Source organism: Misgurnus anguillicaudatus, chromosome 7 (genome assembly GCF_027580225.2).
Source record: "Misgurnus anguillicaudatus chromosome 7, ASM2758022v2, whole genome shotgun sequence".
Classification (NCBI taxonomy): Eukaryota; Metazoa; Chordata; class Actinopteri; order Cypriniformes; family Cobitidae; genus Misgurnus; species Misgurnus anguillicaudatus.
In genome coordinates this window covers 25042468-25069936 of record NC_073343.2, presented here as the reverse complement: position 1 = coordinate 25069936, position 27469 = coordinate 25042468, and the positions used below count along the sequence as shown (strand labels likewise).

The window sequence follows — 27469 nt, the reverse complement described above, 5'->3', positions numbered from 1 at the left end:
CCTCAACAGTCATTTTTGTTGTCTCTCTCAGGTAACCCAGTGTCAGCTGTTGTAACCTGTAATCTTTTTGTCATCCCTGCATTAAGAAAGATGCAGGGGATTTTGGATCCAAGACCCACCATCATAAAAGCCAGGGTACGCAAACTGCACATCTCAGTGTCCCGTACATTATGCACCTGTTGTGCTGGGATCTCATCATTATTGCTCCCATTTCTCTGCAGCTGTCCTGTGATGTAAAGTTGGATCCACGTCCGGAGTATCATCGCTGTATACTGACGTGGCATCACCAGGAACCACTGCCCTGGGCACAGAGCACAGGTATACAAATGTGGTTGATAAAATGCTAATGCTTTTTTCTTTGATTGAAATGTGTATGTATGGATTGACCAATTGCTCCAGCACGTACACTTGGAACCCAGTTGGTGGAAAAGGGGTGAAAAAATCGCAGTCGAAATCAATATCAACATTATATCCCTAAAAGCACTTTTGACCCATGTTGCTCAAGCAGAAATTTCATAAATAGTTTTACAATTAAAGGGACACTCCATTTATTTTGAAAATATACTCATTTTTCAGCTCCCCTAGTGTCAAACATTCAATTTTCACAGCTTCCGAATCCATTCAGCCGATCTCCGGGTCTGGCTGTACCCCTTTTAGCATAGCTTAGCATAATCCATTGAATCTGATCAGACCATTAGCATCTCACTCAAAAATAACCAGAGTTTTGATATTTTTTTTCTATTTAAAACTTGACTCTTCTGTAGTTACATTGTGTACTAAGACACGGCTAGGATATGGCTAGGAACTATACAGTACTCTCATTTTGGAGTAATAATCAAGGACTTTGCTGCCGTAACATGGCTGCAGGTGGCGCAGTGATATTACGCAGCAGCCGAAAATAGTCCCCTTAGTAACTTTCAATAGCAGGGGACTATTTTCGGGCACTGCGTAATATCATTGCGCCTGCTGCAGCCATGTTGCTGCAGCAAGGTCCTTGATTATTACACCAGAATGAGAGTGTGGTTCCTAGTCATATCTGCCTATAGCAATATTTGATTTTCTGTCAGTGTAAGTACACGATGTAACTACAGAAGAGCAGTGGCGGTTCTAGACAAATTTCACTAGGGGGGCCAAGGAGGGGCCAGTGTTTTACCAGAGGGGCACATAAAAATGGCAAGAAATTATGTTTAAAGATTATAGGGGTGGTTACAGGAATTAGTTTAAGATAGGACTAGGCCTTAGTTTAATTAGGAAATATAACTAGTTTTAACAAACATGCCTTACTAAATACATTACTTGTGTGCATTTTGAAGCAAAACAAAGGGCACTGATGTATTTTAAGATATGGCATTGCAAGTTGTTTTCAGTTTGGACAGCTCTTACATTTATTTTAGACTAGGACTAGTCTAATCCCTTTCCGGGAAACTGCCCCGTAAACGTTATTTTACTTTACAATCATATCAATATTTATTTAATACAAGAGTGAGTGCAGGTGCAAAAGGGGAGCCGGGGTCTTTTCTAAAGCCCCCCAACCGAAAAGCATGCGAGCCTACTCAATAAACTTTATGAAATGCAAACTTTTATAAAGACAAACGTTTGTTTTAGTTTACTTATAAACACACATTGCTAGACAGTTAGGGACCACAATCTAATCAATATTTAAAATAATTTTTATTTTAAACTGTAAACATTTTTATATGTAACATTTAATTATATTACTCCAATGTTATGCACGTATATGTAAGAGCATAATTACAGCGCTTTTCACAATGTGTAAACTTTAAAAAGATAGCTAGATGTTGGTTTTACCGGTTGTTGATGAGTAACAGCTGTGAATGATCACCGCGCTTACGCAGCCACGTCACAGGAGAACAAGTGAACTGTGTCCCAATGTCAAGTCATCTAGAGTCCTTACCAGTGCCCAAACCTGCATACACATTCACAACATCGGGAGATTGTGAACGAATTGAGACACTCGCCGAGCAGCACCCGCAGCCAGCTACAGTGGTTGGGTGCGCCGCTTTAATTTGCCCGTGAAGAACGCTGCGTCGCATTAGTTCCGCTTTTGGCGCTCGCGTGTAAAATCAAAATAAATTTCTACTTTTTTATTTGGTCAGCATGGGGTGGCCACAGGGGTGGCCAGGGACATGTCTACAGAGGCACGGGCCACCCTTGGCCTCCGTGTAGAACCGCCACTGCAGAAGAGGCAAGTTTTAAATAGAAAAATATCAAAACTCTTTGGTTATTTTTGAGCTTGATGCTAAATGGTCTAATCAGATTCAATGGATTATGCTAAGCTATGCTAAAAGTGGTAGCGCCAGACCCGGAGATCGGCTGAATAGATCCCAAAACGGTAAAAATCAACTGTTTAATTCTAGGGGAACTAAAAAATATATATATATTTTCAAAAAAAGTGGAGTGTCCCTTTAAAAATATCTGCTGAATGGCAAGTATATTAGTATAGTAAATATAAGTATATTAACAGCATGTTTCTCCATGTTTTGCAGGAAACCAAATGAGTAGTCGGCTAATGAGCATGCGCAGTGCCAACGGCCTTCTGATGTTGCCTCCGAAAACAGAGCAATACGTGGAGCTGCACAAAGGCGAAGTTGTGGACGTCATGGTCATAGGGCGACTATGATGTCATCTTTAAGGGACAGACCAAGCGAAGAGCAAGAAAGTGGTGCATGTCCACATATCATTACTATTCTGTAATATGCAACGGCACAGCTAGTTTTTATTGATTTGGAAAAAGTTGATCCAGTATAATCAACGTTTCAAATGAAGACGAATACGTGAATTTATGAAAATATGACTTCAAAGACATCATAGTATTTCAAAGAGAGAAAATATTATACCTTTTAAAGTGAAAAATATATATATATATATTAACTATAAGAGATTTATTCTGTAATATATTGTTATAATTATTATGATTATTAATATAATGATGAATATTATCATATTAAGCAACTTTGTTCTCTTTCATTGCAATTGCTTTGTGTGTTCAATGCTAGAACTTATAGATAGCGGTAGCATTTTAATAGACAGCTGTTGGCGCCTCTCACACATCCATCAGAAAGCTTATTTTCTCATCGGTAGAAAATGTGTCACTGAGGGATGAAAAAATCTTAAACTACAACAGAGACCCCTTTGGTTCCATGACAAAAGCGTGGATCTTTTCATCTCTCCTCAAAGTGCACCAAGGTGACCCAGCTATCTTTCCCTTTAGTATTATATGCTCCATAAGACTTCATAATGCTTTATAAAGGGTTTACAAAACCGCTTTGCTTGTCGTTTAAATTGTGAGTCGTGTTTATGTGCGCAGTGCCAAAAGCCAGGGCTTTGGGGGTGAGTACTTGGCGTTGGAAAGGCAATGGGTGCTACTGGGTAATGCAGATTTTGTACAGATCCTTTATTTTGAAACATCATTTTTGCAGTCGATGACCAGTCAGTAAACTTCTTCTGACGGGTCTGTGTAAATTCTGTGCTATTTAAACGCACCCGTAGACTACCTTGGCCTGGAGCAGACTTCATCATAAACTCGCCCTCATAGCTCTGCCCTTATTACTCTCTATTTTACCCACTACCCTTACATTTAAACTCGCCCGGCCCACTCCTAGAGGCTGAGCTTCCTGGAAACTTTTATTTCTTTAAGATGAAGACACAGCTTATTTAAGTGCTGACAGCCTTTTTAAACGAATTACATAAAATGTACAGTCAAAAAAATGCAAGAGTGACATTGTACAGATAAGTGACCAGCACTACTGAGGCATATACTAAGGTATTGAAAAGATATTGAAAAACTCTGTACTATAATATCATTTTCTGTAATACTGATCAAATGCGAGAATTAAAATTCTTGATCATTATGTAAAGAACGTGGTTCAGTTTCTTTTTTTAAATAAACACAAAGCTGATTCAAGTTTTAGTTCTCTTCATCTGTCATTTATTTTCAAACATATAAATAATATGGATGTGCCATTATGATTAAAGGTACACTCCACTTTCTTTTTTGAAAAATACTCATTTTCCAGCTCCCCTAGAGTTAAACATTTGATTTTTACTGTTTTTTGGAGTCCATTCAGCAGATCTCTGGATCTGGCGCTACCACTTTTAGCTATTGAAAGTTACTAAGGGGACTATTTTCAGCTGCTGCGTAATATCATAGCGCCTCCGGCAGCCATGTTACAGCAGCAAAGTCCTTTAATTATTACACCAGAATGAGAGTATAGTTTCTAGCCATATCTGCCTAGAAAATGGCAACTTTTAATTTTCTGTCGGTCTTAGTACACAATGTAACTACAGAAGAGTCAAGTTTTGAATATATTGAAACTCTTTGGTTATTATTTTTGAGCGCAATGCTAAATGGTCTAATCTGATTCAATGGATTGTGGTAAGCTATGCTAAAAGTGGTACCACCAGACCCAGAGATCGGCTAAAAATCTCATATTTAACTCTAGCGGAATTGGAAAATGAGAATATTTCCAAAACAGTGGAGTGTCCCTTTAATAAATGTTCTTGATGTTTTTACAGTTTGGGTTCTCCTTTTACAGTAAATTATAATAATCAATAATTTTATAAAATGTATCTATCCTATTTAATTAGTTGTTAAATGTTTATTATTAAAGTTATTATTTATCATAGTTATAATAAAATTTGTGTATACTGAATTGTATAAATTAACATGAACATAGATCAGTTCAGTTTATGGAAGCCTATGCATTAATAATCCGAATATTTAGATGAGATTCATAATCGAAACTGAAGCTTTATCCCATTCTCCGTCCTAAGAAAAGCCACGCCTGATTGGACAGTGGAGTTTAAGCATGGCAGATCTGTCCAATCAGAAGCTTCGTCTTATTCGGTTGCCAGAGGCGCTGTCGAGCCACTCTCGTCACAGTCGCACGCAGTCCCGAGACTCAAGCAGCAGTGACCCGTCACACAACATGAAAACACCGTATCTGTGAACAAAACAGCGAGTTAGGAAGTATTTATACACTTATTGGACTAAAGGGTTCGCAAAACTGACTAAAAAGGTAAGTTACGTGCTTGTTTAAAGTTGTTTCTGGTTGTTAAATACAGAGGAGGTGGTGTTTGCAACAGGTTGCCTGGAAAAGAAAAGCTGCCCTGCACTTCGGGAAGTGACGAGCTAGCCGTGTTAGCTATGCAAATAACGGCAAAACACACTATTAAATATCTCAAATAAAGCTTTTTAAACGTCCAGTAGACAGTTTGTAAAAGTTTAACATATTTCGTTTCACTATTTCTTTCTTAAAGTACATATCAAGCTCGTACAACAGATGCCCCTATAACATATTAAGCTGGCTATCTTCTAGCCTGCGTTTGTGAGCATCGTTGGCGCGTTAAATACCCCCAAATTGTGTTCAACGCTGGCAGTTCACTAGGTTTCGAGACAAACACCTTGTCGTTGTGGATTAAGTCACTGTGAATTGAAGCTACCGGATATTTGACAAAGCGATCACCGTAAACAACCTGTTGAAATAGTGTGGAAGTTTGTTTAGTCGACAAATGTGGCTACTATTGATTGTTCATTTAATTCATTACAGCCATTTGGACACAAATGTGGCATTGTTTTCCGATACCATTTGAGAATGGTCGTTGGTTTAATGCAGAAATGTGATATTCTCACAGGAATGATTAGTAGGAAACTAGGGATCAAAGCTGACATGGAAAGGGCGTTATCAGTTTACTTTATGACTGTGAATTACTTGGGAGGTGAAGTAAATGTATCCCACAGCCCAGACAGGTCTTTAAAAAGTAACACTTTTATCTTTCTTGTTTTATTAATGAATTGAGGATCCTGTATCATGAATGAAGAGCGTGTCAGTGTCTTAACTCACTGGTATGCGTGTTTACAAGGCATTTACACAGTGTTTATTTGCATATAAAACCTGATGTGCTAAGTGGTCGAGTTTATTTCATCAACCCACTTTTTGGCACGTGCAAAAGGATCTGACAGTTTAATGTGCTAGTAAAGGAGGTAGATTCAGCGATGATCTCTTATTGCGTATATGTTTTCTAGCTGCAGAAGTTCACTCACCATACTGAATGAGAGGTGTGCACTTTGCATGTTTAATATTGCATCGTCCCAAAACTGATTTAGCATAACTTTTATACCTTAAAATCAACTCATTTAGTTATTGGTGTATGTCACGTCAGTAACAGGTTAAACAGAATCTAATTTTGCAAAAGCATACAAGGACAACATTTGACACACATACATTTTTGTAATGACTGTCTACACATTTATTTCTTTGTATTAGAATTGTAAACATTTTTGTAATTTCTCAAATGTTACCAAGTCACCAAAAGTAAAATCCCAGCACAGGCTCGCTTTCACCATTCCATAAGGTGCACAATTGCAGTCTTATCATTTCCTCAAATCACAAGCTGTGATTTAGCTGGCAGCTCTGTGTTGTTTAAAGATAACTCTTCACTGCATGCTGGGATATAATTCAGCTCAGAGGCAGGTCTATCTAACATGTATCAGCTGGGAGATAACCTTTTCTACTCTTAGTTCATGGACTTAAATGATTTAACCCAAAATAGGTCATTTGTTGTATACTGATTATTGATTATATTAGCAAAAATGTTATTGTTACATAGTTCCTTTTATAATCTTGTTTTCCCTGTCATTGCATGCCCATAAAGGTTATAAAAATAAAATGCTGTAATGGAAAAGGTATTGCCTTACTACATGGATACACATATAACAGATCATACAGGATTTTGGATCTGTTTCAGTTGAGTTGATCTAGCTATCTTTCATGGGGACATGGTGTTGTTTTTCAGTGTAGTGAGAGAGGGTGTTAATTCCAACATACGCAAGAATCAGATTACTCATCAGGATTCGAGACGTTCCTTCATTGGCTCTATGATGTCAGCCTGTACAAGATGTAGTTTAATACTACCATGGGAGTTTTTGGTAGCCCGAAATGAATGCAAGTAGCCCGAATCAAAAAGACATTACTTTTAATGTAGAATTATGAGAAAAAACATCTAGCAAAACACAAATAACACATAAAATAATCAAATTACAGTCATCCATAAAAAGATTTGCTTCTAACTGAGCTGAAATATCTATAAACTTCAGATTCTGAAATATTAACTGAAGTTTCCTGATGTTGGTTGGTTCCATAATTAGTTCCTGATATTGGGTTCCTCAATTAGCTCCTGATGTGGGTTCCTCAATTAGTTCCTGATCGAGGGTTCCTCAATTAGTTTTCATCACCAGTGTTAATTTTGGCAGCAAATTCTGATTTAGTCTTAGTCTTAGTCTTTTGAATAACACACCATTTAGTTTTAGTCTTATTTTAGTAATCTGAAATCTTTTAGTCTTAGTCTTAAGTTTTTTTTAGGTTGTTATGGAATGGTTTGAATATGCAATACAGACACAGATTTAATGGTTGTTATAGAAAACACATATTTTATTTTATTCTTAATGTCAAAAAAACTGAACGTGGCTTTTTCACAAAAAATAATCTAACTTAAAACAAGCATAAGGCCCGCTCTACCCAAAAAATATACATGGTCCATGAAAAAGATATGCATTCTCCCTAAATGACATGCACACACAAACACACACGCGAACAGACACACAGACAGAGACACACACAGGCACTTAAGCACGCACTTTGTCCAGTCATGTAACAGCACAACATCTACTATAATAGTAACGTTACACATTTCATTCAATTTAAGGACATTGATTATTTATACTCCGTATTAATTCAGACAATCAATACAGTTCAGAGGTTTATGTATTCCTTTAGTTTCAATGTTATTCCAAGTTTAGCGAAAACACAGTGGTTTATCTGATAAAATAACCTTAGCATGTATTTCTGGATGAGTCGTCTTTACAGGCAGTCTTGTTGTCATATTTGAAGTGTGACCAGATTAGACGTTAGCTCTGACAATTTTGTTGTTAATGAGACATGTCTTCGGACCAGGTGCACCGCAAAACGTTAGCATGTTGCTTACGAGCGAAGTCAACTGAAATCAGCCAAAGCTGGGTAAATAAGACTGTACAACTAAATATAATGTAAACAACCTGTTTTGAAAATGGAACTTTGCCGCGGCTTTTTAAAATGCCTCTGCTGCCTGCGTAGATCAACCTACCCTCAAAGATTCGCTCTGATTGGATTTCTTCCCAACTTGTCCCACAAAATGAGTAGCTCTGATTGGATCTCTTCTCCATTCATCCCGCCCCAACATTTTCGTCTTATTTTTATTCGTTGACTAAAGTGTCAGTTATATTTCGTTACAGTCTTCGTCATCATATCTGACTTTTATTTAGTTTTCGTCCGTGAAAAAGGTTCGTTGACGAATATTTTTCGTCTTCGTCAACGAAATTAACACTTCACCACGGGCCAAATTTTGCTAATTCAAAGCCTATTGGGCCACTGACCACAATGTTTTCTCTGCTATTATTGTTGTTTTTTTAACAAACACAAAAACATAACATTTCCATGCAAGCCAAGCCTGCTCATCTCCACACTGAATATACTTACCATTTAATAGTGATTCAATGGGTCCCAAAACTCACAGTTTGGATCATATAATGTTTTTCCAGTTAAAGATTGGATAATTTTTCCGAACAGAAAAATAGAGGCTACTTTAGCTTTAATAGCGAGTCCAAATCTCAGAAAGAACGCATAAGCATTTAAATATATTTTTCCTCCCTATAAGTCAAGATAGCCTGACAGGCAGGGCGGAGATGCATTTTGGTAGCCCGACTTCAAGGCACAATAGCCCCGGGATGCTAGAATATGTTGTAGGACATACCTGGTATGAAAAAGTGTTTGCCTCTTTCCTGTTTTTTTTTTTTGCATGTTTTTCACACTTTCATGTTTTGGATCATGAAACAAGTGTAAATATTAATCAAAGGTAACACAAGTAAACAGAACATACAGATTTTAATTAATGGAAAGCAAAATCGAAACCCACATGGCCCTGTGTGGAGTGCTTGCCCCCTAAACCTAATAAATGGTTGGGTCACCCTTAGTAGCAACAACTGCAATCAAGTCTGTTACAGCGCTGTGGAGGAATTCCACAGCCACTCCAAAGTCTTAATTTTGCTATTCAAAGGTGGACTTGCTGGTGTGTTTTGGATCACTGTCCTGCTGCAGGACCCAAGTTCACTTCAGCTTGAGGTCAGCAACAGATGGCCGGACATTCTCCTTCAGGATTCTTTGGTAGACAGCAAAATTCATGCTTCCATTTATCACAGCAAGTCTTCCAGGTCCTGAATCAGCGAAGCAACAAAACAGCCCCAGACTATCATACTAAGACCACCATATTTTACTGTTGATGTGATGTTCTTTTTATAAAATGCTGTTTTACTTTTACGTCAGACGTAATGGGACGCACACCTTCCAAATAGTTAAACTTTTGTCTAGTCAGTCCACAGAGTATTTTCCCAAAAGTCTTGGGGATCATTAAGATGTTTTCTGGCAAAACTGAGACAAGCTTTTATGTTCATTGTGCTCAGCGGCGGTTTTCATCTTGGAACTCTGCCATTTTTGTCCAGTCTCTTTTTTATGGTGGAGTCATGAACACTGTTCTTCACTGAGGCAAGTAAGGCCTAAAAGTCTTTGGATGTTGTTGTGGGGTCTTTTGTGACCTCTTGAATGAGTTGTTGGTGCGCTCTTGGGGTAATTTTGCCGGCCGGACACTCCTGGGAAGATTTACCACTGTTCCATGTTTCTGCCATTTGTGGATAATGGCTCTTATCAACCTTTCTCATTTGTTCCTGAATTTTTTTGGATCTCAACATGATGTGTAGCTTTTGAAGATCTTTTGGTCTACTTCACTTCTTTTAAGTGATTTCTTGATTGCGAACAGGCAGTAATCTATCTGATCTGGGTTTGGCTAGAGAAACTGAACTCGGGTGTGATAAACCACAGTTAAGGGCACACTTACACTATCAAAACCAAACTGTGTCCAGCCACGTTTGACCCCCAAAACCTGGTTAGTTTGACTAGTGTGATTGCTCTGTACCATGCTCTAGCGCGGTTTGGTTAATCGTGCCCTGGCCGGCTTGCAGATGTGGGCTTGAGCAAGGTTTACTTTTGCTCAGGCGTGGAATGCGCAGTGTGATCAGAAATTGCGCCAGAGTCAGTCAGTCAGCGCTAGCGTGCTACATCACATGAAAAAATTGTCCAACTTTGTGGAAAACACTGGGCTTGTTAATTTCACTTTTCACTCATCCACCCAATCACAGTGGAGGAGGGGTTGGACAAATACCACACCAACCAACGGCGCATCCTACAATGCCTAAAATATAAAACAGAAGTATCATAGTAACCAAAGCGCACAGCTGATGAAACTGGAAAGTGCCCACAGTATGAGCACTTTGATGCATTTAAACACTTTGGTGGGCACAGGGCCTAAATGTTACTTTGTAGAAGAGTTGAATGCTCTGCAAAATGCATGGTAATTTAAATTTGGCATTGACCTTTTTTTTGGTAAAAAATCAGTGTTCAAAACTAAACTCTCCTTTCCCTGATTCGCACTGGTAAAAGAGTAATTTGTCTTTGCATGATTACGTTGTTAAAACCAAGAAAGCTTGAACTACCGAGAGCCTGGAGTCAAAAAGGGAAAGTGATGGAGCCAAAACAAAAGTTAATCATATAGGCTTTTCGGGATCTGAAAGGATTATATACTGATGCAGTGATTGATTTTTGCAACAGGTAAGACATCAGTAACATGATTTTATATTTTAGTTTGGTATAACAAAAGTGACAGATCTATAATTTGTTCAGAAGAAATGTTTTTGGATATGACTTGTAGAAAGTATTTCTTACTTTTATGTTGATGTACAATGCCGAAGCACAACCCACATAAAGACAATAACTCCAAAAATAACTGCAAAAACCAGAGATCTCGATAGAGAGGCAAAAGTTGTGGATTGCAGCTTTAAACACCTAAATTCATCAGCCACTCATTCATATCTTTGCTATGACAAATACCAGGATCAAATGTTGTCAGCAAACATTCTGTAGATATGTAAGGAATTTACAATTAGGCCGATAGTCTCAAGTGTACCAGCCTTATTCCCAGACATGTATGATGCATTGGCCAGCTAGTAGAGGTATGAATGTGTAGACAGGTCTTCTTATTACATTGGCAGTGGTATGGGATGGACTGGGACCTGTGCCAAGATTATTCAGAACCACTGTGTTCTTTTTGACCTGTCTGTGTCCCCTTAGGAATTCTTAATATGCAAAAAGCTCTGCTGTCTTGATGGATTCTCTTCGAGAGCCTTACCAACCAGCCTTGGGCCTGTTGTCTAGACCTGGATTTTACCGCTTGTTTTCAGGGGGCCTGTAAAGGTGCACAACAGCATGATGTCCCCTAAATGTGTTCAAACTAATCATTAGAAAGCTTTTATCTCTCACATGACTGGAGCTGATAACTGATTCATGTAAAATTATGACTGCTCGTCTCAGATAATGCTGGCAGTGAGGAAATCCTTGTAAATCACTTGATTCCTTTAAGGGTCTCCTTTAAGGGATTCCTGGCTGGTCCTGGTTAAGAAATCCAGCCAGGGTGGAAGAGCCTCGGATCACACTCACTGCATCTGATGGGTGCTATAAATTACAACGTCAACACACCTTCCAAACCAATGATTTTCTTCCGCTGTAAATGTCAAAAACAACTTCAAATGAACCACAACAACCTTCTTGCACAAAATTATAACTAAACCTCGCTAACTTGAGAGGTTGATGTTTTGAAAAAGTTTAAGTTAGGTTTCACACCTACTTGAATATTTCATTCTTAATGCATAGGTGCACGCTCAACTTTTGTCTCCCATGTAAGATTTTAACTGGCAAGTGTAATGGTTTACTCATTAACAGCTTTGACAACACACATCAAGATGAAGGTCATGCACTAATTCTGTTTTCTGTTTCCAAATTCAAAGCTGTTTCTATTAAATCTTGCCTGGACTGCAGTTGCCAAATGTTATAAATTCAATATTTTTGCTAATAGGTGGGTTCCTACTATGCTCTTTGGCATGATTACAAACTTCTGTAGCTTCATATTTCGCTTTGATGCCTGAGTTTTCCTTCTGTGTTTCTCTTTTCCTCTTTTTTTGGCATTTGTCTTCCTCCTGGTACTCAGTGGTACGTGCTCGATTCTTAGTAGCTTGGAATCTGGATTTTTTTGGTACGTTAGTATTGGGTGTTGGAATGTTGAGCTGGAGCTTTGGGGTAGATAACAATCCTGGTCTGTTTCTTCTCTATAGTGACAGCCATGGAAGTGTCAGCCTGTCTAGTGTCTTACCAGATTTCTTCGGTTTTTCATTATCCACATCTGTCAGAGATTGACACCTCACAGACACAGTATCAATTAGTGGTCCCCAGGTATTTGTTATATTATCGTTTATTGGTAAACACTATGTAACTGTAAATGTAAAGATTTATGAGCTGGGTGATGAAGGGAATTTAGGAAGCCCAGGTGCTAATGCATAGGTATCTCCCTTTCCCATAGTTTAGGTATTGTTGTTTTCCATACTGCCACTCCTCGAGGCGAGCTGTTTCATGTCTGTCAGTAAAACTGGTTCATCCTGTGCAGGACTGAGGCTACAAGGCCAAGGCCAAACCTTCTTGCACATAAATAATATTATTTTGTTCTTGAGTTGAAGTCATTTTCTTTGCTTTAGTTAACAGCGCCTGTTTTATTCTATTTTATAATTTTTCTGACTAAGAATATCATATCAGTAAGAACTGAACAGGCCGATTGTGAAAGTTATATCTGATCACTTTTTTAACACTGTTGACTTTCTTTTTCGTTTGCTTTACTAAAACTACTCAATTACAAAAGGTTGCCAGGAATGCGGCTGGCGAGAGCATGTCATATCTGTTGTGTAGTGTGTGTTCACAGCCGCAGTATCTGTGAAGACAGTTTCTCAGGTGGAATGAAAAACAACAGGGTTGTTGACTCGGTGTCTACTCATGCTTGTGTCCCATTGGCTGACGTGAAAGGGCCACACCCACAGTCTTGTAGCCAGTCGTGCTGCACCTGCTCTGGCTGGGGAAGCACCTGCATTGAACCTGCTCTTCCTAATCTGCCCAAACACATCTCTATTTTTCTGTAGTAGAAAACATTTGCACTTCTTTTTGCATTTGTCAGACATCAACCTGGAAACATTTTCCAAATAAACATTTTGGATCCGGGTTGGAACAGCTAAGAAAATTCTACTAGTAAGAGCCCAGATGTCCGAATTGCCAGTATAAGAGGCCAGAAGCTTAGTGTGCTGAACCCCGGCCAGACTGCTACTGAATGGAGCAGGAGGGTTTGAAGTAGGCTACTTAAGCTCTTGAGCAGCAGATGGCTAGAGGCTTTATTTATATGTTTTTCAATCTTGAGGTTCTCGACTGCATGCTGTGTCATAAAGGAGGGTGAAACATTGTAGAAAGATGTCCCATTTTGATGTGAATGTTTATGGGGCTGTTTATACCTGGAATTAAGATGCATTTTGGTAGATTGGATGACGAGTGGACGAGAAAGACACATTCATGTTTACGCCTGGGGCCGGATTCACGAAAACATTAAGACAAAAAATAAGAGCGTTCTTAAGATAAATTATAAGTTCGTAAGAATGTTCAATTCTTGAACATTTCTTAAAAAGTTCTTAAATATTTACTTAAGAACATCTTAAATTTTTGTCATAAGAATGAAATGACAAGCTTTGAAATAATTTTTTCTACCCTGCTAATGAGGTTATATTCGTCAAGTTATTGTTTTACCACCTTGCAATCATTAATGTGATATATACTATATAAATGAGTGATGTGATAAGACTATAGATGTTATTTGCTTTTGTAACAGAGGCCAGCTAGTGTGTAAGTAAATATCATTCCTTAATCTACCAATCGGTCCAACACGGTTGAGCACTCTGCGTGCTTTACTTTACGTGCCCGGCTCCGTCTCACGCGTCCACAGAGACAGACGCGGAGGGTGAAGTGTGTCCAGGCTATAGGAGCGCTCGACTCACATGACAGACCGATTGCTGGTTCGACTTCCGATCAAAGCGTCTTTGAGTGGAGTTGTTAGTAATTTCACAATGAATGTATTATGAAGGAAGTAAAATGTTAGCTAATATTATACTTATGTGTTTTTAAGTACTCGAACATGGCATCGATGATCGATCACAAAAACAATGATTATGTGGGTTTATTTTTTTTGTGTGTGGTTTTGGCGGCATTTGGATGTCTGGTTAGCATTACAATCGCCTTTGGTAGTAAAGACTGTGTGCGTGTTTGATGTGTTTGATAGATGCATGTTGTATAATACATTTATGTTGTATATAAGGTTTAATATTATGTAGAGTGCGTCATAAAGAAAGCGCATCACTTTGTGTTTATTAACCCTTTAGTTTCACTTTATCAAGCAGCTTTTCCTGTTAGAAGTTTCTGTTAAAAACATTTAATTAATCAATAATCTAGTATGTGGTCATTGTTCTTCAAAATTAAGTTTTATTTGAGTGCTTTTAATAAAAATATATTCATTTTCACTGACGTATACGCCCCGCCCCTTTGATTGCCCGCCCCCAGTTAATCGAGTACTCGTTCAAATTAACTTTTAAAACATCTAACATTTTGATATTTAAGACTAATGTAAGGTTATCATAACTTTAAGATGTTATTTAAGACCGTTTCTTTTTCAAGAATTTGAATTCTTCTGAAATTTTTATTAAGAACATTCTTAAAGAATAAAAATAAGACATTTCTTAAGAAGCTTTTTTTGAAAATACAAAATATTCTTAACTTTTTTTCTTAAGCTTGAATTTAAGATAAAAATGGCAGTTTTGACTTTCGACTGCTTCTGTTCTGATTAGTTAGGGGATGGTCTGTGGGCGACTCCCTCTGCTTTCGTTTAACCGCGAGCAGGAGAAATGACGGGTTTAAATTGACGTTCACTAATATTATGTTCAAGTCCACTTTCTTGTGTTGTTAGTAAACATGCTGCACAACGTTAGTAGTTTTATCAATAAAAAACCTAAAGGTCGCGCTTAACACTCTGGGCTTGCGCTAGATGTCAGGTTTCATTGTCCAGTGTACAATACATTACATCAATAGGCAGAGAGTAGGAGGTCTTTTTTTTGCTGCTCGAACACATTCCACCGTCTACATCACAAAAGCAATCCGGTCAAATGCGTTTACAAAAACTTTTTACACCCAGTTTACACATGTACTTGGCGTTGTCCACTTGTGATCCGATAAACCAAAATGCATCTTAAAGGGATAGTTCACCCAAAATTGAAAATTCTGTCATCAATTTCTCACTCTCATGTTTTTACAAACCTGTATAATTTCTTTGTTCTGATGAACACGAAGGTAGATCTTTTGAGGAATGTTTTTAACCAAACTACATGAACTTTCCTCAAAATATCTTTCTTCATGTTCATCAGAACAAAGAAACGTATACAGGTTTGTAACAACACGAGAGTGAGAAATCAGAATTTTCATTTTTGTGGGAACTATCCCTTTAATACCAGGTGAAAACTGCCTCTATGTGTGAATTTTTTTGTCTTTCTAACTAAACTTATTCACCTAACATTTAAACATTAAATAACTGAGGTAGGTAGTTGTTGTAAGATGCACAACAATCGGCATATCTGTTTATCTGTGATAAAGAGTTCACAGTTCAAGTAGCAAGGATCAGACATCCTTGCATTGCTATTTAAACCATGTATTATGTTTCTCTTCCTTAAAAGATGGCCTACAAGCTAGTAAAATTACTCTCTTTTGGTACTTGAAGGTTAATTTTGGACCCTGGACAGCACTATTCCTCACTCTTCCACCTGAGCTGCTCTCATGAACATAGATGGCTGTTATATAAATGTTCCAGCCATTTGGCATTGTCAGTAGGGGTATTGTTTGATTTGGCTCAGTATCACTCATTGACTCTGATTTAGTGTAGCGGACAGCCTTGGGATTGTTCTTATCTGTAGCCAACAGAATGGAAAAGCACCTTTAACAATGACATCACCATGAGTACCTGAATAATGCAGGGAGTGTGTTGCGCTCACATGGAAGTTGGCTATTCTCAGGAAGCGTCTGTGTGGAGGTGTAGAGCTGCAATCTGCTTACCTTTTATTGAAGACTAATTGGATTTTCGTTTGTCGATAGTACCATCACATCCAAACAAACAACAGTGGCTTAGAGGGCTTGATGTAATATCTCACTTTGTATCTTATTTTGTTAATGTGACCTTGAAACCATGCACACACATATAGTCACACAATAGTCCCCTTATTCTCTTCTGGTCTGTAGAGGAATCAGGAATGCTGTTCCCAGGCTGTTTTGCATTCCTGCCTTGTGCTTTATGGGATTGTTGCTCCGTCACTGCAGCAGAACAATGACATCATAGACTGCTATGGGTATTAAAATAGAAACATTCAAGGGGAATGTAAACAAATCACACTCTTGTTTCGAGTAGCTACAATGTTCGAGAGCTGTTTGCTTTAAAGTCACTTGATTGATAAAACGACTTTTCTGGAGCCAAAAAGATCTTTAGTTATTGTAATATTCATGTGTTCACAAAAGTATGTTTATTCCTCTGTACATGATAATATTCTGAATAAGCAATGATGATTGTTTTTTCTGTTATTTTGTGCTGCGAGTACTAAAGATACTCACTCAATTCATTCTCATTTGTGTCATTAACAATACCACCCAAAAGAACAATAAGAAGACTTTAAATTGATTTGTTTCATTTTTAAAGGGATAGTGTACCTGAAAATGACAAACCTCTTATCATTTACACACTCTCATGTTGTTTTAAAAAAAAATTCTGTTGGACACAATTGAAGATATTAATTATGAAAACAAAGACCCTCTTTAGGGAAGCCTGCAAGATTAGCATAGCAAAGCTGCTATACACCGGGAAGGAGACCAGAAGTCATTTTTAATATACAGATTAAAATGTAATCTTAAATTCTGGCAAGAAACTAAAATGTAAACTGTAAATGACTGTTGTTACACTCTGAACATTCGCAACTTATATCATTGATCATTATTATTGACTGGCTGAGGCGCTACACACTAAACACTTATGGGTTTTCTAATAGACCCCTTCAAGGTTTGTAAACATTGAATGACTATCGGGTGCGCGCGCAGCATGGGGTCAAACTGTTCATACCATCCAGGCTTTATCTTTTTATCTAACAGGGCTGAAAAATGATGATTTACCTCAAATGAAGTGAGCACTACAAACACAAGCCTCTTTGATATTTGCATTGTTCCAGTCTGCACGTTAATTGCTTGCAGCCGCAGATGTTGTATTTTTTGTTTTTGAGATTCTGCATGAATCGCGAAAACTTAACGGAAGACCTGGTGCGATTTTCACAGCCCACGACGTAAGTAGGCATTTTTGACGATACAGAATAATACGCAACTCAATCTGCTGTAATGGCTTTTCTGACCCCGACATGCGCAGTGGGAACCACCTGTGACGTGAACCGTGAAGGTCTCCATAGAAAGTTGAAGTCTTCATAATATATGCATCTTTGCTGAAAGTGCGCCGCAAGTCTGAGCTGAGGTGACAACGGAAAAAGTGCCCTTTGTGGGCTTCTTTGATATAATTAGAACAACGGTGTATCAATCATCAGCGAGGTGAACAACTAGAAAAATAACACTTGATGATATTTAAACTTTTATTTTGCCGTGGACTATGGCTGGGTATTGGCAAAGGCCTCACGGTACGATACATATCACGATACATGTGCCATGATACGGTGCATCACGATACAATACAATACATTGCATGCTACGATACATTGCAATACTTTTTCTTTTTTTTTTTTATCAAAAATGTAAAAAATTAGAGCTGAACACCTGCAGCTCTTTGAAAGCTGCAGCTGTTTTTACATTTTCAGCCATTTTCTCACTCCCTTTAACTTCCGAGACATTGTCCGAAAGGCCGTATATGGCAGACAACTGGACAGTGACAACTACAGCAGCGGCAGAGGAGGTCGTTTGACGCACACAGAGGAATTTGATGTTTTTTTTTAAATATCGATAGTAGAGATCGAAATATACACTATCGATAGAGCTAACTATCACGATAGTTAGTTGTATCGATATTTTTGCACAGCCCTATCATAGACGCATAGACTTTCATGCGACCACTTCAAGTGCCAATATGAGGCGGAGTTATACTGTGTCATTATTTCATTACAAGATTAAATTGATGATTTTTATCAAAAAACCAACTACATTGACTCCTTTTACAATCCCACTAGCATGTTATGTAGACAAAATAAAATCTTTTAATTGGCGTGAGGAAGCTGAAGTTTTACACACGTTTATGTCATTGGCTATATGCCACTGCTGTAAAGGCTTATTGCACTATTACTGTAAACGATTATTCAATTGATTGATCATTAATTTAAACGATTTAAATGAACATTTATAACATGCATTTGAAAAAGCAACACTCGTCAAACATAATCATTATACATATTCTTCATTATCATGAAAATACCTGAAAAGGTTTGATGAACAGCAATATAAATATATCCTTAAGCCATTTCCTGGAGCTGCGTTTCATAGCTGCGTGTGTATGGTTCTTCGACTGCAGCGCATATGGAGTTTTTGCACACCTAATAGTAACACTTGTTGACCACATTTACAACACATTTAGGGCGCACTCACACTATTCAAACCAAACCGCGCTCGGGCGCGTTTGACCCCCAAAGCCTGATTTGTTTGACTAGTGTGATCGCTCTGTTCCACGACCTGGCGCGGATTGGTTAATCGCGCCGCCGCCGGGTTGCAGAGGTGGGGCGGAACGCGATTGCGCTCACACCACAGCCACCTTTTGATGCGCCCAGCGGGGTTACCTGAATGTCCGAGCTGCGCACGTGACAGATCAACTAAGCAATATGATGACATGTGAGAGGGCTGTCTGTAATCGCGCACCAAACGACTCCGAATAAAAAACACAGACTTATCATTACGGTGGGTTCCAGTGTTCAGTGAGAGCTTTACTTCATGCTTTTTTCAAAACAATAGCATCTTAATGACGAAAGCGCGCCCGGACTCGGAACGATAAAAAGTACAGGGTGAGTGCGTGCACCTGTGGGAGTAGGGAGGGGGTGACAATCGCGCTGGGGCATGGTTTGGTTTGGTTTGGATAATGTGAGTGCGCCATTACATGAAGCATAGATTATTGGAATATATGACGTAAACATAAATTCGGTCTATGTAATGTAAAGAAGTTCTGCGAAAATATAACCTTAATATCTTTAATTATTGGCCATGTCAAAGAAGTAAAATAAAACTTTGATGTTTAAAAATAATTATTCTATGCAAATGTCAAAAAGTTTTTAACCCTACTGATATCTCCGATATAAATATTTGGTGTTTTAAATATCCATGCAAAGCCTCGATTACAGTTTTTAAAGCATTTTTTATTATGTTCCATAGTTAAGTAAGTGCAAATTTTAAAATTGTCTTGTCCATAACGGAGAAATGTCACATTCATAACGCAATTTCTTATAAATGCGCATACAATACTTAAAATTAATATTAAATGTTAAAGAGCCACCCCTTCTCCATTTGTTGGGTATTATTGCTTCTGGTTTGTACATTTTAATTCACAGAATTCCTACAAAGTATGTATTTGTTACATCAATAATACCTGCATATTTCCCTCATCTAAAATTAAAAAACATGAGTATAGAGTATAGACTGATATTTTTCTGATGTTTGGACTCAATCATCAGGGAATTATGAAAATATAAACAGGTGGTTCAGTATATGGGTAGTAAATGCATTTTCTAAAAACAATATATTACAAGCGTTGACTGCAAATGACACATCCATAAAGCTGGAATTACCCATGAGACTTTATTCTGGAATTCACATATTACCCAATTCTAATTACTAAATTAATGTTCATGTGAATATAAACACAGTCAGTAAATTCTTTTCTTATCTGATAAGCCTTTCTAGATTGTCTATAAAGCAGATACCTTCTTGTACACAGGTCAGTCGTACTGTTCCCTAAAATTCCTCACAATTTCTTTCTTTTTCAGGTGGTGTCGAGAGACAAGCTTTTATCACCTAGAGGAAACAAGGAGGCAGACGGGTAAGGAGAGACGAGAATCTCTCTCAATCTGGAGGATTTTTCCCAGACTGACTGGCAAACACGGGTGAGGATCTCCATGTAGCTTCTCCCCCCTGTGTGTTTGTATGGGTCTTTGTGCTTTTCTTCTTTGGTTCTTAGGCCTTCGGACCTCCCAACCACTGACAAAGCTGTTGTCATGGCAATGGGTTAGGCAGTCGTGCGGCACAGTAATCTCGGAGCAGGCTAAGGGGAGGGGGGGAGCTTAGGGAGGATATGGTAGAAGTAAGAGGAGCAATCCATTAGCAAGGAGGGAAAGTAGACTAAATGAATGATAGTGTTAAAGATAAGAAAGTGAAGGATGGCGGTTCTGTTTGAAAGTCTGGTATCATATATAATGTTCTGCTAAGGTCAGAATGAATAGATAAACGAGCCAAAAGTTTACAAGGAAATCTAGTTATTTTATTTCACTCACCACTTGAACTGTTACAACTTTTATGCAATTTCCTCCTCCCTGACAGAAGGCCATGTGATTATGTGTTTTAGGTTAAAGTGTGGACAGGTTCTTACTTTGTTTCCTCCAAAAAATTAGTCAGAGACATGAGGACCTAACTGCAAAATGGAGGGAGGGTCAAAAGAGGGACAAAGGTCCCATCCGTTATCCTCACTGTGTGATCCCATGTCTTTCCATTATCCTATGAGATCCTTTTCCTGGAAGAAGACACCCACGTAATGTGGTGTCTCATGCATAATTCAGTAGTAGAGCATTTAAGCACACTTAAATCTTAACTCACTACTCCATGAATACTCTCATTACATGAGCATAGCATCTCCCCTCTAATGCACTCCCCATCACGTCTCACCAAGTGACAGAGACGTGACTCAGGGCTGTTTGTGACTGAAATCCGTCTGAGAGGATGTAAGGGAAAGCTTGCGGGGTTAAGGGTCGTGGCCGCTCACATCTGCAGGCTCTTGGGTGGGGGTGAGAATGCGGTTTGGGTTTTTTCGTAAGTGTCAGCTGTCAGAAATGAGGATGATAAAGGGGCAGATAGCAGAAAGATCTGGTCTGTCTCATGCAGCTGACAAACAACCACAAAGCCCTTAATGTGGGGAAAAGGCGTGTGTGCTTGTAGTTCTCTGTGCCTGTGGTGGTTGTTTAGCTTTATTTAGGGAAAGTAATGCATGTGACATTTTTATTCATCTGAAACAGTTCCTTAAATAACTGTACACTCATGCAGGGATGAATGCCATAAACCGCACAGGAATGAATCAACAGTGTTATATGAGGTATCCGCATGAACATAACTTCCTGTTGTGATAATGTCGAGGCATTTGTGTTTTGCATATTTTTTGGCAGCTTGTGTAATGTAATGTGTCGTTATACATACCTACCTTTTTTTCAATGCGTGCACTTTTAATCTTTGTACAGTGCTTCTTGAATGTGTTAGCATTTAGCCTAGCCCCACTCACTCCTATGGCTCAAACAGGGATGAATTTAGAAGCCACCAAACACTTCCATGTCTCCCTATTTAAAGACTGTTACATGAGTAGTTACACAAATAAGTATGGTGGCACAAAAAAAAACTTTTTTTTGGAGTCATAGGAATGAATGGGACTAGATTAAATGCTAATAAGCGCTGTACAAAGGTTAAAAGTGCATGCATTGAAAAAAGATGGTATGTATTAATTAATCTAAGTTGAGGTAAGAACATAGTAAAATATTGAAAAACGGCATTTTTTTCCTTTAATTTATCTAAGTTTTGATCAACATAAAAAAACATGCGTTTCAATAAATACAAATAATAAATGAGAATATGCATTATGCACCCAAGTATGTATTGCATAGGTTTTATTTTTATATGGCCATTATTATACAGTTTTGATATGTACATTGGTTTGGAGTAATGATATGTGACCCTGGACCACAAAACCAGTCATAAGTCTTTGGTATATTTGTAGCAATAGCCATTTCCATATCATTTTGATGCCAAAAATTAGAACATTAAGTCAAGATTAGGGTTGGGAATCGAATTTCGGGTCCATAAGAAAGGTATCAGATCTTTGTTATAAAATTACAATTTCACTTCCACGTTACGATTCCATACTGCGCGGTCACATAATTTTCACGTCATCTGCCAAGACGTGATCATCACCTGATCTATTCTGCCCTACAAAGACAAAAGACCTTAACTCGATTTATTTTAGAACTTAGAAAAATGACTTTAAAGTTTAGACTTTTTAGTGATTTTAGTTGTCAGTTATTTTTTTTCTTGATTTTTATTTTCTTGAAAAAACAACTAATTGACTCTATACTTATCCACATGATAAAGGAGGTCTTGAATGTCCCAAAATATCAAAAACAAATTTTCAACCAAAAACGAAGTTACTGCCTTTTGCTCGAATACTTAGTCAATTCACACTAGGGGTGTGCGATATGATGATATTTGATTGTGAACGATTAAAATGTCTCCACTATCCACTTTTTCGGAAACATCGTTGTATTATGATTCGTGCCTACATCAAGTACGCGACAAGGCACACGCTACGTGAAGGCGAGGTAAGAGCCGTGAATACCTTTTTCCACGTTCTGCTCGCGCGTCCGCGAAGCTTTCAAAGTATAGTCATCGCGGCTACCAGCGGATGGCCGTGTTTGACACATACGCAATACAAATGATTTCTTATTCTAATTATTACTCTACCAGGTCGTCCGGGCAGCACTGATTTGTGACATTTACAGTACATTAAAAAATTTAGGATAAGTGAAGAAAAGTAGCTGATCCACCATTGCAAACAAAGTCAAGAAAACATCAGAGTGTGGCATCTCAAGAGTAACCGTGGCATCTCGAAATGCCCGCACCTACAAACGACTGTCAGCCAGCGTGCGCGCACATTCATGACAACACACACACACAAACAGAAACACACACACACACCGCGTGAATTAAAGAACGGCCGCGAATGCCATATAGTGCCAAGAGTGGTGGCACCTAGTTCCCGAGCAATCTCGGAATGCGCGACTGACAGCCAGCACGCAAACATTATGACAGCACAAAAACTGCGTAAAACAGCTGGTACAAATATACGACGCTGAAGTGCCACCCCTAAATGACACAAAAAACTGTCAGCTGCCTCAAAAAGTCACGGTGCCACCACTAGCTGCCTCAAAATGAGTCCGATGCCGGAAGTGCCACGATTAGCTGCCTTAAGATGCCGGAGGTGCCACAAACAAGATAAGTCAGATACCTCAAGTGCCACTACAAGATGCCTCAAAATGAGCCAGATGCCGGAAGTGCCACTACTGTTGCCGGAAGTGCCACTACTAGCTGCCACTGCCGCGATTTGAGCTTGGCCCTACTGAATGTTAGGCTAGTAACGTAATAGTTGCATCTACTGGTATGTTAACATCAGGCACCCAACACTGGCTTTGTTGGTACTATTATCCACGCAACAACTCCTTGGCAGTTTGCCTTACAGACACCGCTACCAGCCTACAACACAAGGCACGTCTCTTCTTTCTGCCTCTCGGTTGCGTGCGCAAGCAGTGATGACGTCGCCAAGCAACCCATCTATAGGACTGAATTTTTAAATGGGGGCATTAGTATGGCTGTATTAAGGCTCAGTAATGGCAAAATAGTCTTAAAAAAACCAACATGAAATAGAATGGTGATAACATCGTAAAATCGCGTTTTTGCCTAAACCAATTGTGATATGATGTATCGCCCACCTCTAGTTTGCACGATGGACTATGGTGGAAGGCGCTCTAAAGTGTGACAAAAATCAGACAAAACATTGTCACCAGCAATATGGCAAAGCATCTGCAGTTGGTTCATCATATCGGATTAAAAAAAATGCACCGTTTGATGTTTGTTTTGTGCATCTCGAGTGCCGACTCTGTCGAGTGCTTATCATTAGTCGCCGCCGACAGCAGCACCGGCACATGCCACACGTGAGACCCCTTTCTCCATTGCTTCAAAAGGAAGGCTCACAGCATTTATGTAAAAGGGCTGCATGCATTTTCTGTTGTTGAGTCACCAGCATTTAGGTAGGTGTTACGTTACGTGGGAAAATTATTTAAAAATAATTTTGAGGTAGCCTAGCCATGTTTGTTTAAAAGTTTTGGAGCTCCTAAAAAGTTTTTATGTAGCGTCCTTTTTTGTGTTCAGCTGTAAATAATTCCAGCAAATAAATATTTTTGATCTATATAATAAATATAATAAATCACATTTGAAATCGGAATCAATAAATTTGAAACGATGCCCAACCCTAGTAAAGATCATGTTCCACGAAGATATTTGTAAATTTCGTACAGTAAATATACCAAAAATGTATTTCTCATTAGTAATATGTGTTGCTAAGGACTTCATTTGGACAACATTTTATTTATTTGCACACATTAATGGAAAGCTTATTTATTCAGCTGATGTGTAATAATGTGTAAATCATTTTTTTTATTACCTTTTACTATTAGTTTTGTGGTCAAAGGTCACTTATGGTGGATATTCCTCACAATAAAATCTCAAATCAAGTTGCCGGTTAAGGCTCAGCTATCCTTCTCTAACCTCTGTTCCCTTCTCTTCCAGGTGTGGCTCCCTCTCTGGAGCCGCTACTGACCTCAGCCACGCTGTCATGGCATCAGCCCTCACACAATGCAGAAAGCATCCCTGCTAACCATCAACCCCCACACGCACACATACCCACGCATTCACCACACACCACCACTCACACACACAGCCATGATGACCACCTCTTACATGAACGGTTACGTGACTGAATCAGACGGTGGGGGAGGTAGCGGCGTGGCTATGGATGCCCAGGAGGAAGTGGGGCTGAAGCACAGGGAGATGGCGGTGGACTGCCCCGGGGACCTGGGTGCCCGCACCCTGCCCGTCAGACGCAGTGCTCAGCTGGAGAGAATTCGGCAGCAGCATGAGGACCGCAGGAGACGGGAGGAGGAGGGACGCAAGGAGCTCGACCTCAACTCATCCATGCGCATCAAAAAGCTCTCCCAGAATCCAAAAGTGGGAATCGATAACCCCACCTTTGAGCAAATGGAGGGCTCCGGAGGCTCCATGGGAGGCCTGCAGAGCCTCACCGCACCACCTGCTTTACTAGGTGGGTGTCATAAACTGCTAATTAGCATTGTTTCGGAAGATTGGGGCGATAAATTTGTCCCTCCCCTAACACCTGTTTACTGAAAAGCAGCCAGCAGTGGATTAGCCAGAGTTATGGCCTAGTGATTAGTGCACAGCGCGTTGACCTGTAGTGATCATGTGGGTGACTCTTCTGTTATCTTCACGTTGTCTCTGCATCTCTTAACGGATGCATTTTTGTCTATTTTTATGTACTTTTAGTGAATTGTTGTTGCAAATAGTTTTTGCTGTTGGCATCAGCCATTAAGCAACCCATATCAGTCAACCACTACTTAAAGGTCATATGACATGGGTTTGAAGATGATGCATTGGATCTGAAGGGCACTTGACTGCTAAAATAAGCGTGCATGAGTGAAGCCATTCTTAGAGAATTCAGAGCAGGAATCCTCAAGGCCATGTAACTGATGACTAAGAGCGTTCAAGAGCCAGAGACAGATAGGTCTTGAAAATAAATGAGCACCAAAGTCCACTTAAACGCCCCATTATTCATATCTGGTTTGGACAGATTTCTTTCAGTTTTGCAGCTCAACTGTTTCTGCTTTCTGATGTCGTTTCAACTGTGTGTTCCTTCTCTTTGGTTCCTCTCTGCATGAAACCTTTTTCTGGAGTTTGATCCGTGAGGTTTGGAAACACACACACACACACACACACGCATTCAGTCCCTAAAGTGAATTCTTGATTTTGAATGGACTTCACATTAGGGGAAGTCCAGCGTGCAAAGCATAGTTACTGTGCGGATGAGAGAGGCACTCGGCATGGCTCCTCAAAGTCATGGCCGAGGGATGCGTGTTTGTGAAATTCCTCAGGGAGGGAGGAGAGGACCCTCGGAGGGGGAGGTTAATTAAAAAGCCTTTTATGAAACATTCTGACCCAGAATGCCGCGTTTGCTGTTTTCTTTTTTTTTCTTCGTTCTTTCTTTTGCATTTTGTTATGCTGTTTATCGCCTCCGAAGTTGGACTGCCCAAACATTTATGTGGACTTAAACCTTTGCTTTAACAAGCATGCTTGAAAAATTTCATTAAGGTCAGTGCAGAGGGAACACTAAGGATATTTGATTTGCCCACAAATAACTCTTATTAGCCACCCACTTAGGCATTACACATCTTGCAAAGGAAAACACACCCCCATGTCTCACTGCCATTATGTCTCAACGTTCCCTCATTGTGAACTTAGACACTAGAGAAGAGATTTACAGCATAGCTGTAGTTCATTCCTTAAGAAAAGCGTTAGAATAGCCACATGCAGTCTGGAAAAAGTATTGTAAAAAGTTTAATGGGGGAGTGTTTTTTGCCTGTGGCAACGTCATCGGTTTTCCAGGTGAGTGATTCGGAGGCATGTACCATTGTTTCTTTGAAGTTTTTTGATGTAGGATTTTCAGAGCTTTGACAAGCATGAATATGAATTGTGTTCGTTTGTGTTGTTTCAGATCTGGAGGAGCTGTTGATGTCCCTGAAGCAGGTGCAGCATTGTTTAAATGACTCTCAGAGTCAGGAGGACGTGGAGCTGGTTCTCCAACTGGTCCAGAAGCCTGACTTCCAGAAAGCCTTCAACATCCACAACGCTGTGGCCCACTATATGAACCGGCCCAGCCCTCCCTTTCCCTTGATGGACCATGCACAGACCCTCACGCAAGAGGTGAGCGGAGATTGCTACATGTATGGATGGATGCAGAAGGTCGAGCACTTCAGAATATTATGCGTTTTAAGGTGTAAATTTGTGCATGTATAATATGAAAAATAGGAAATTGACACAGTGTCAGCCTGTAGTAGGTCCAGATTTGTGACGGAGGCCGAGGTGTTATATCAATGCTGTGTCACATATGAGATCAGACTAGTACAAACTAAACATGCAAACTAATGAAGACAGAGTTTTTTTCCTCTTTAAATGCTGACAAGACTAGGGGCTTGAAAAACAAACAACAGAGCCCTGACGAGGCTTATTTGCATTTTCTTCTGAATTCCTCAATCTACTCATGGCTGGATGCAGCATTCCACAGACATAATGTCAGCATACGTGCAAATAGCCTGAAAAGAAGAAGCCCCTGAAGTGTTTTGTGAACTAGTTGATGTCAAGGACCTCATGCATATAACAGGTGCAAGAACGTCCTATTTGATGCTCCAGGGTTGCATGGCAACAAGTGCTTAATTGTAACTTGGATGGCTTAACACCTTCGCTTCGTTTTCAACTGTTAGTCTGTACCTCATGGAGTCCTTTTTTGA

General features: G+C 39.3%; 2 protein-coding genes across 4 annotated transcripts in view; both read left to right on the top strand.

Moving 5' to 3' along the window:
* Window positions 1–3931, top strand: part of gphna (gephyrin a) — a 110109-nt gene extending 106178 nt beyond the window's left edge. For all 3 annotated transcript variants that reach the window (XM_073869640.1, XM_073869638.1, XM_073869639.1), the window contains 3 exons: window positions 32–135; window positions 222–318; window positions 2508–3931. In XM_073869640.1, coding sequence (XP_073725741.1) covers window positions 32–135; window positions 222–318; window positions 2508–2641 — 335 coding nt within the window. In that variant the 3' untranslated portion in view covers window positions 2642–3931. The remainder of the gene's footprint in view (window positions 1–31; window positions 136–221; window positions 319–2507) is intronic.
* A 950-nt stretch (window positions 3932–4881) lies between these two features.
* pals1a (protein associated with LIN7 1, MAGUK p55 family member a) overlaps window positions 4882–27469 on the top strand; it is a 35964-nt gene continuing 13376 nt past the window's right edge. The window contains exons 1-4 of the mRNA XM_055172215.2: window positions 4882–5039; window positions 20072–20188; window positions 24681–25212; window positions 26677–26885. Coding sequence (XP_055028190.2) covers window positions 24747–25212; window positions 26677–26885 — 675 coding nt within the window. The 5' untranslated portion in view covers window positions 4882–5039; window positions 20072–20188; window positions 24681–24746. The remainder of the gene's footprint in view (window positions 5040–20071; window positions 20189–24680; window positions 25213–26676; window positions 26886–27469) is intronic.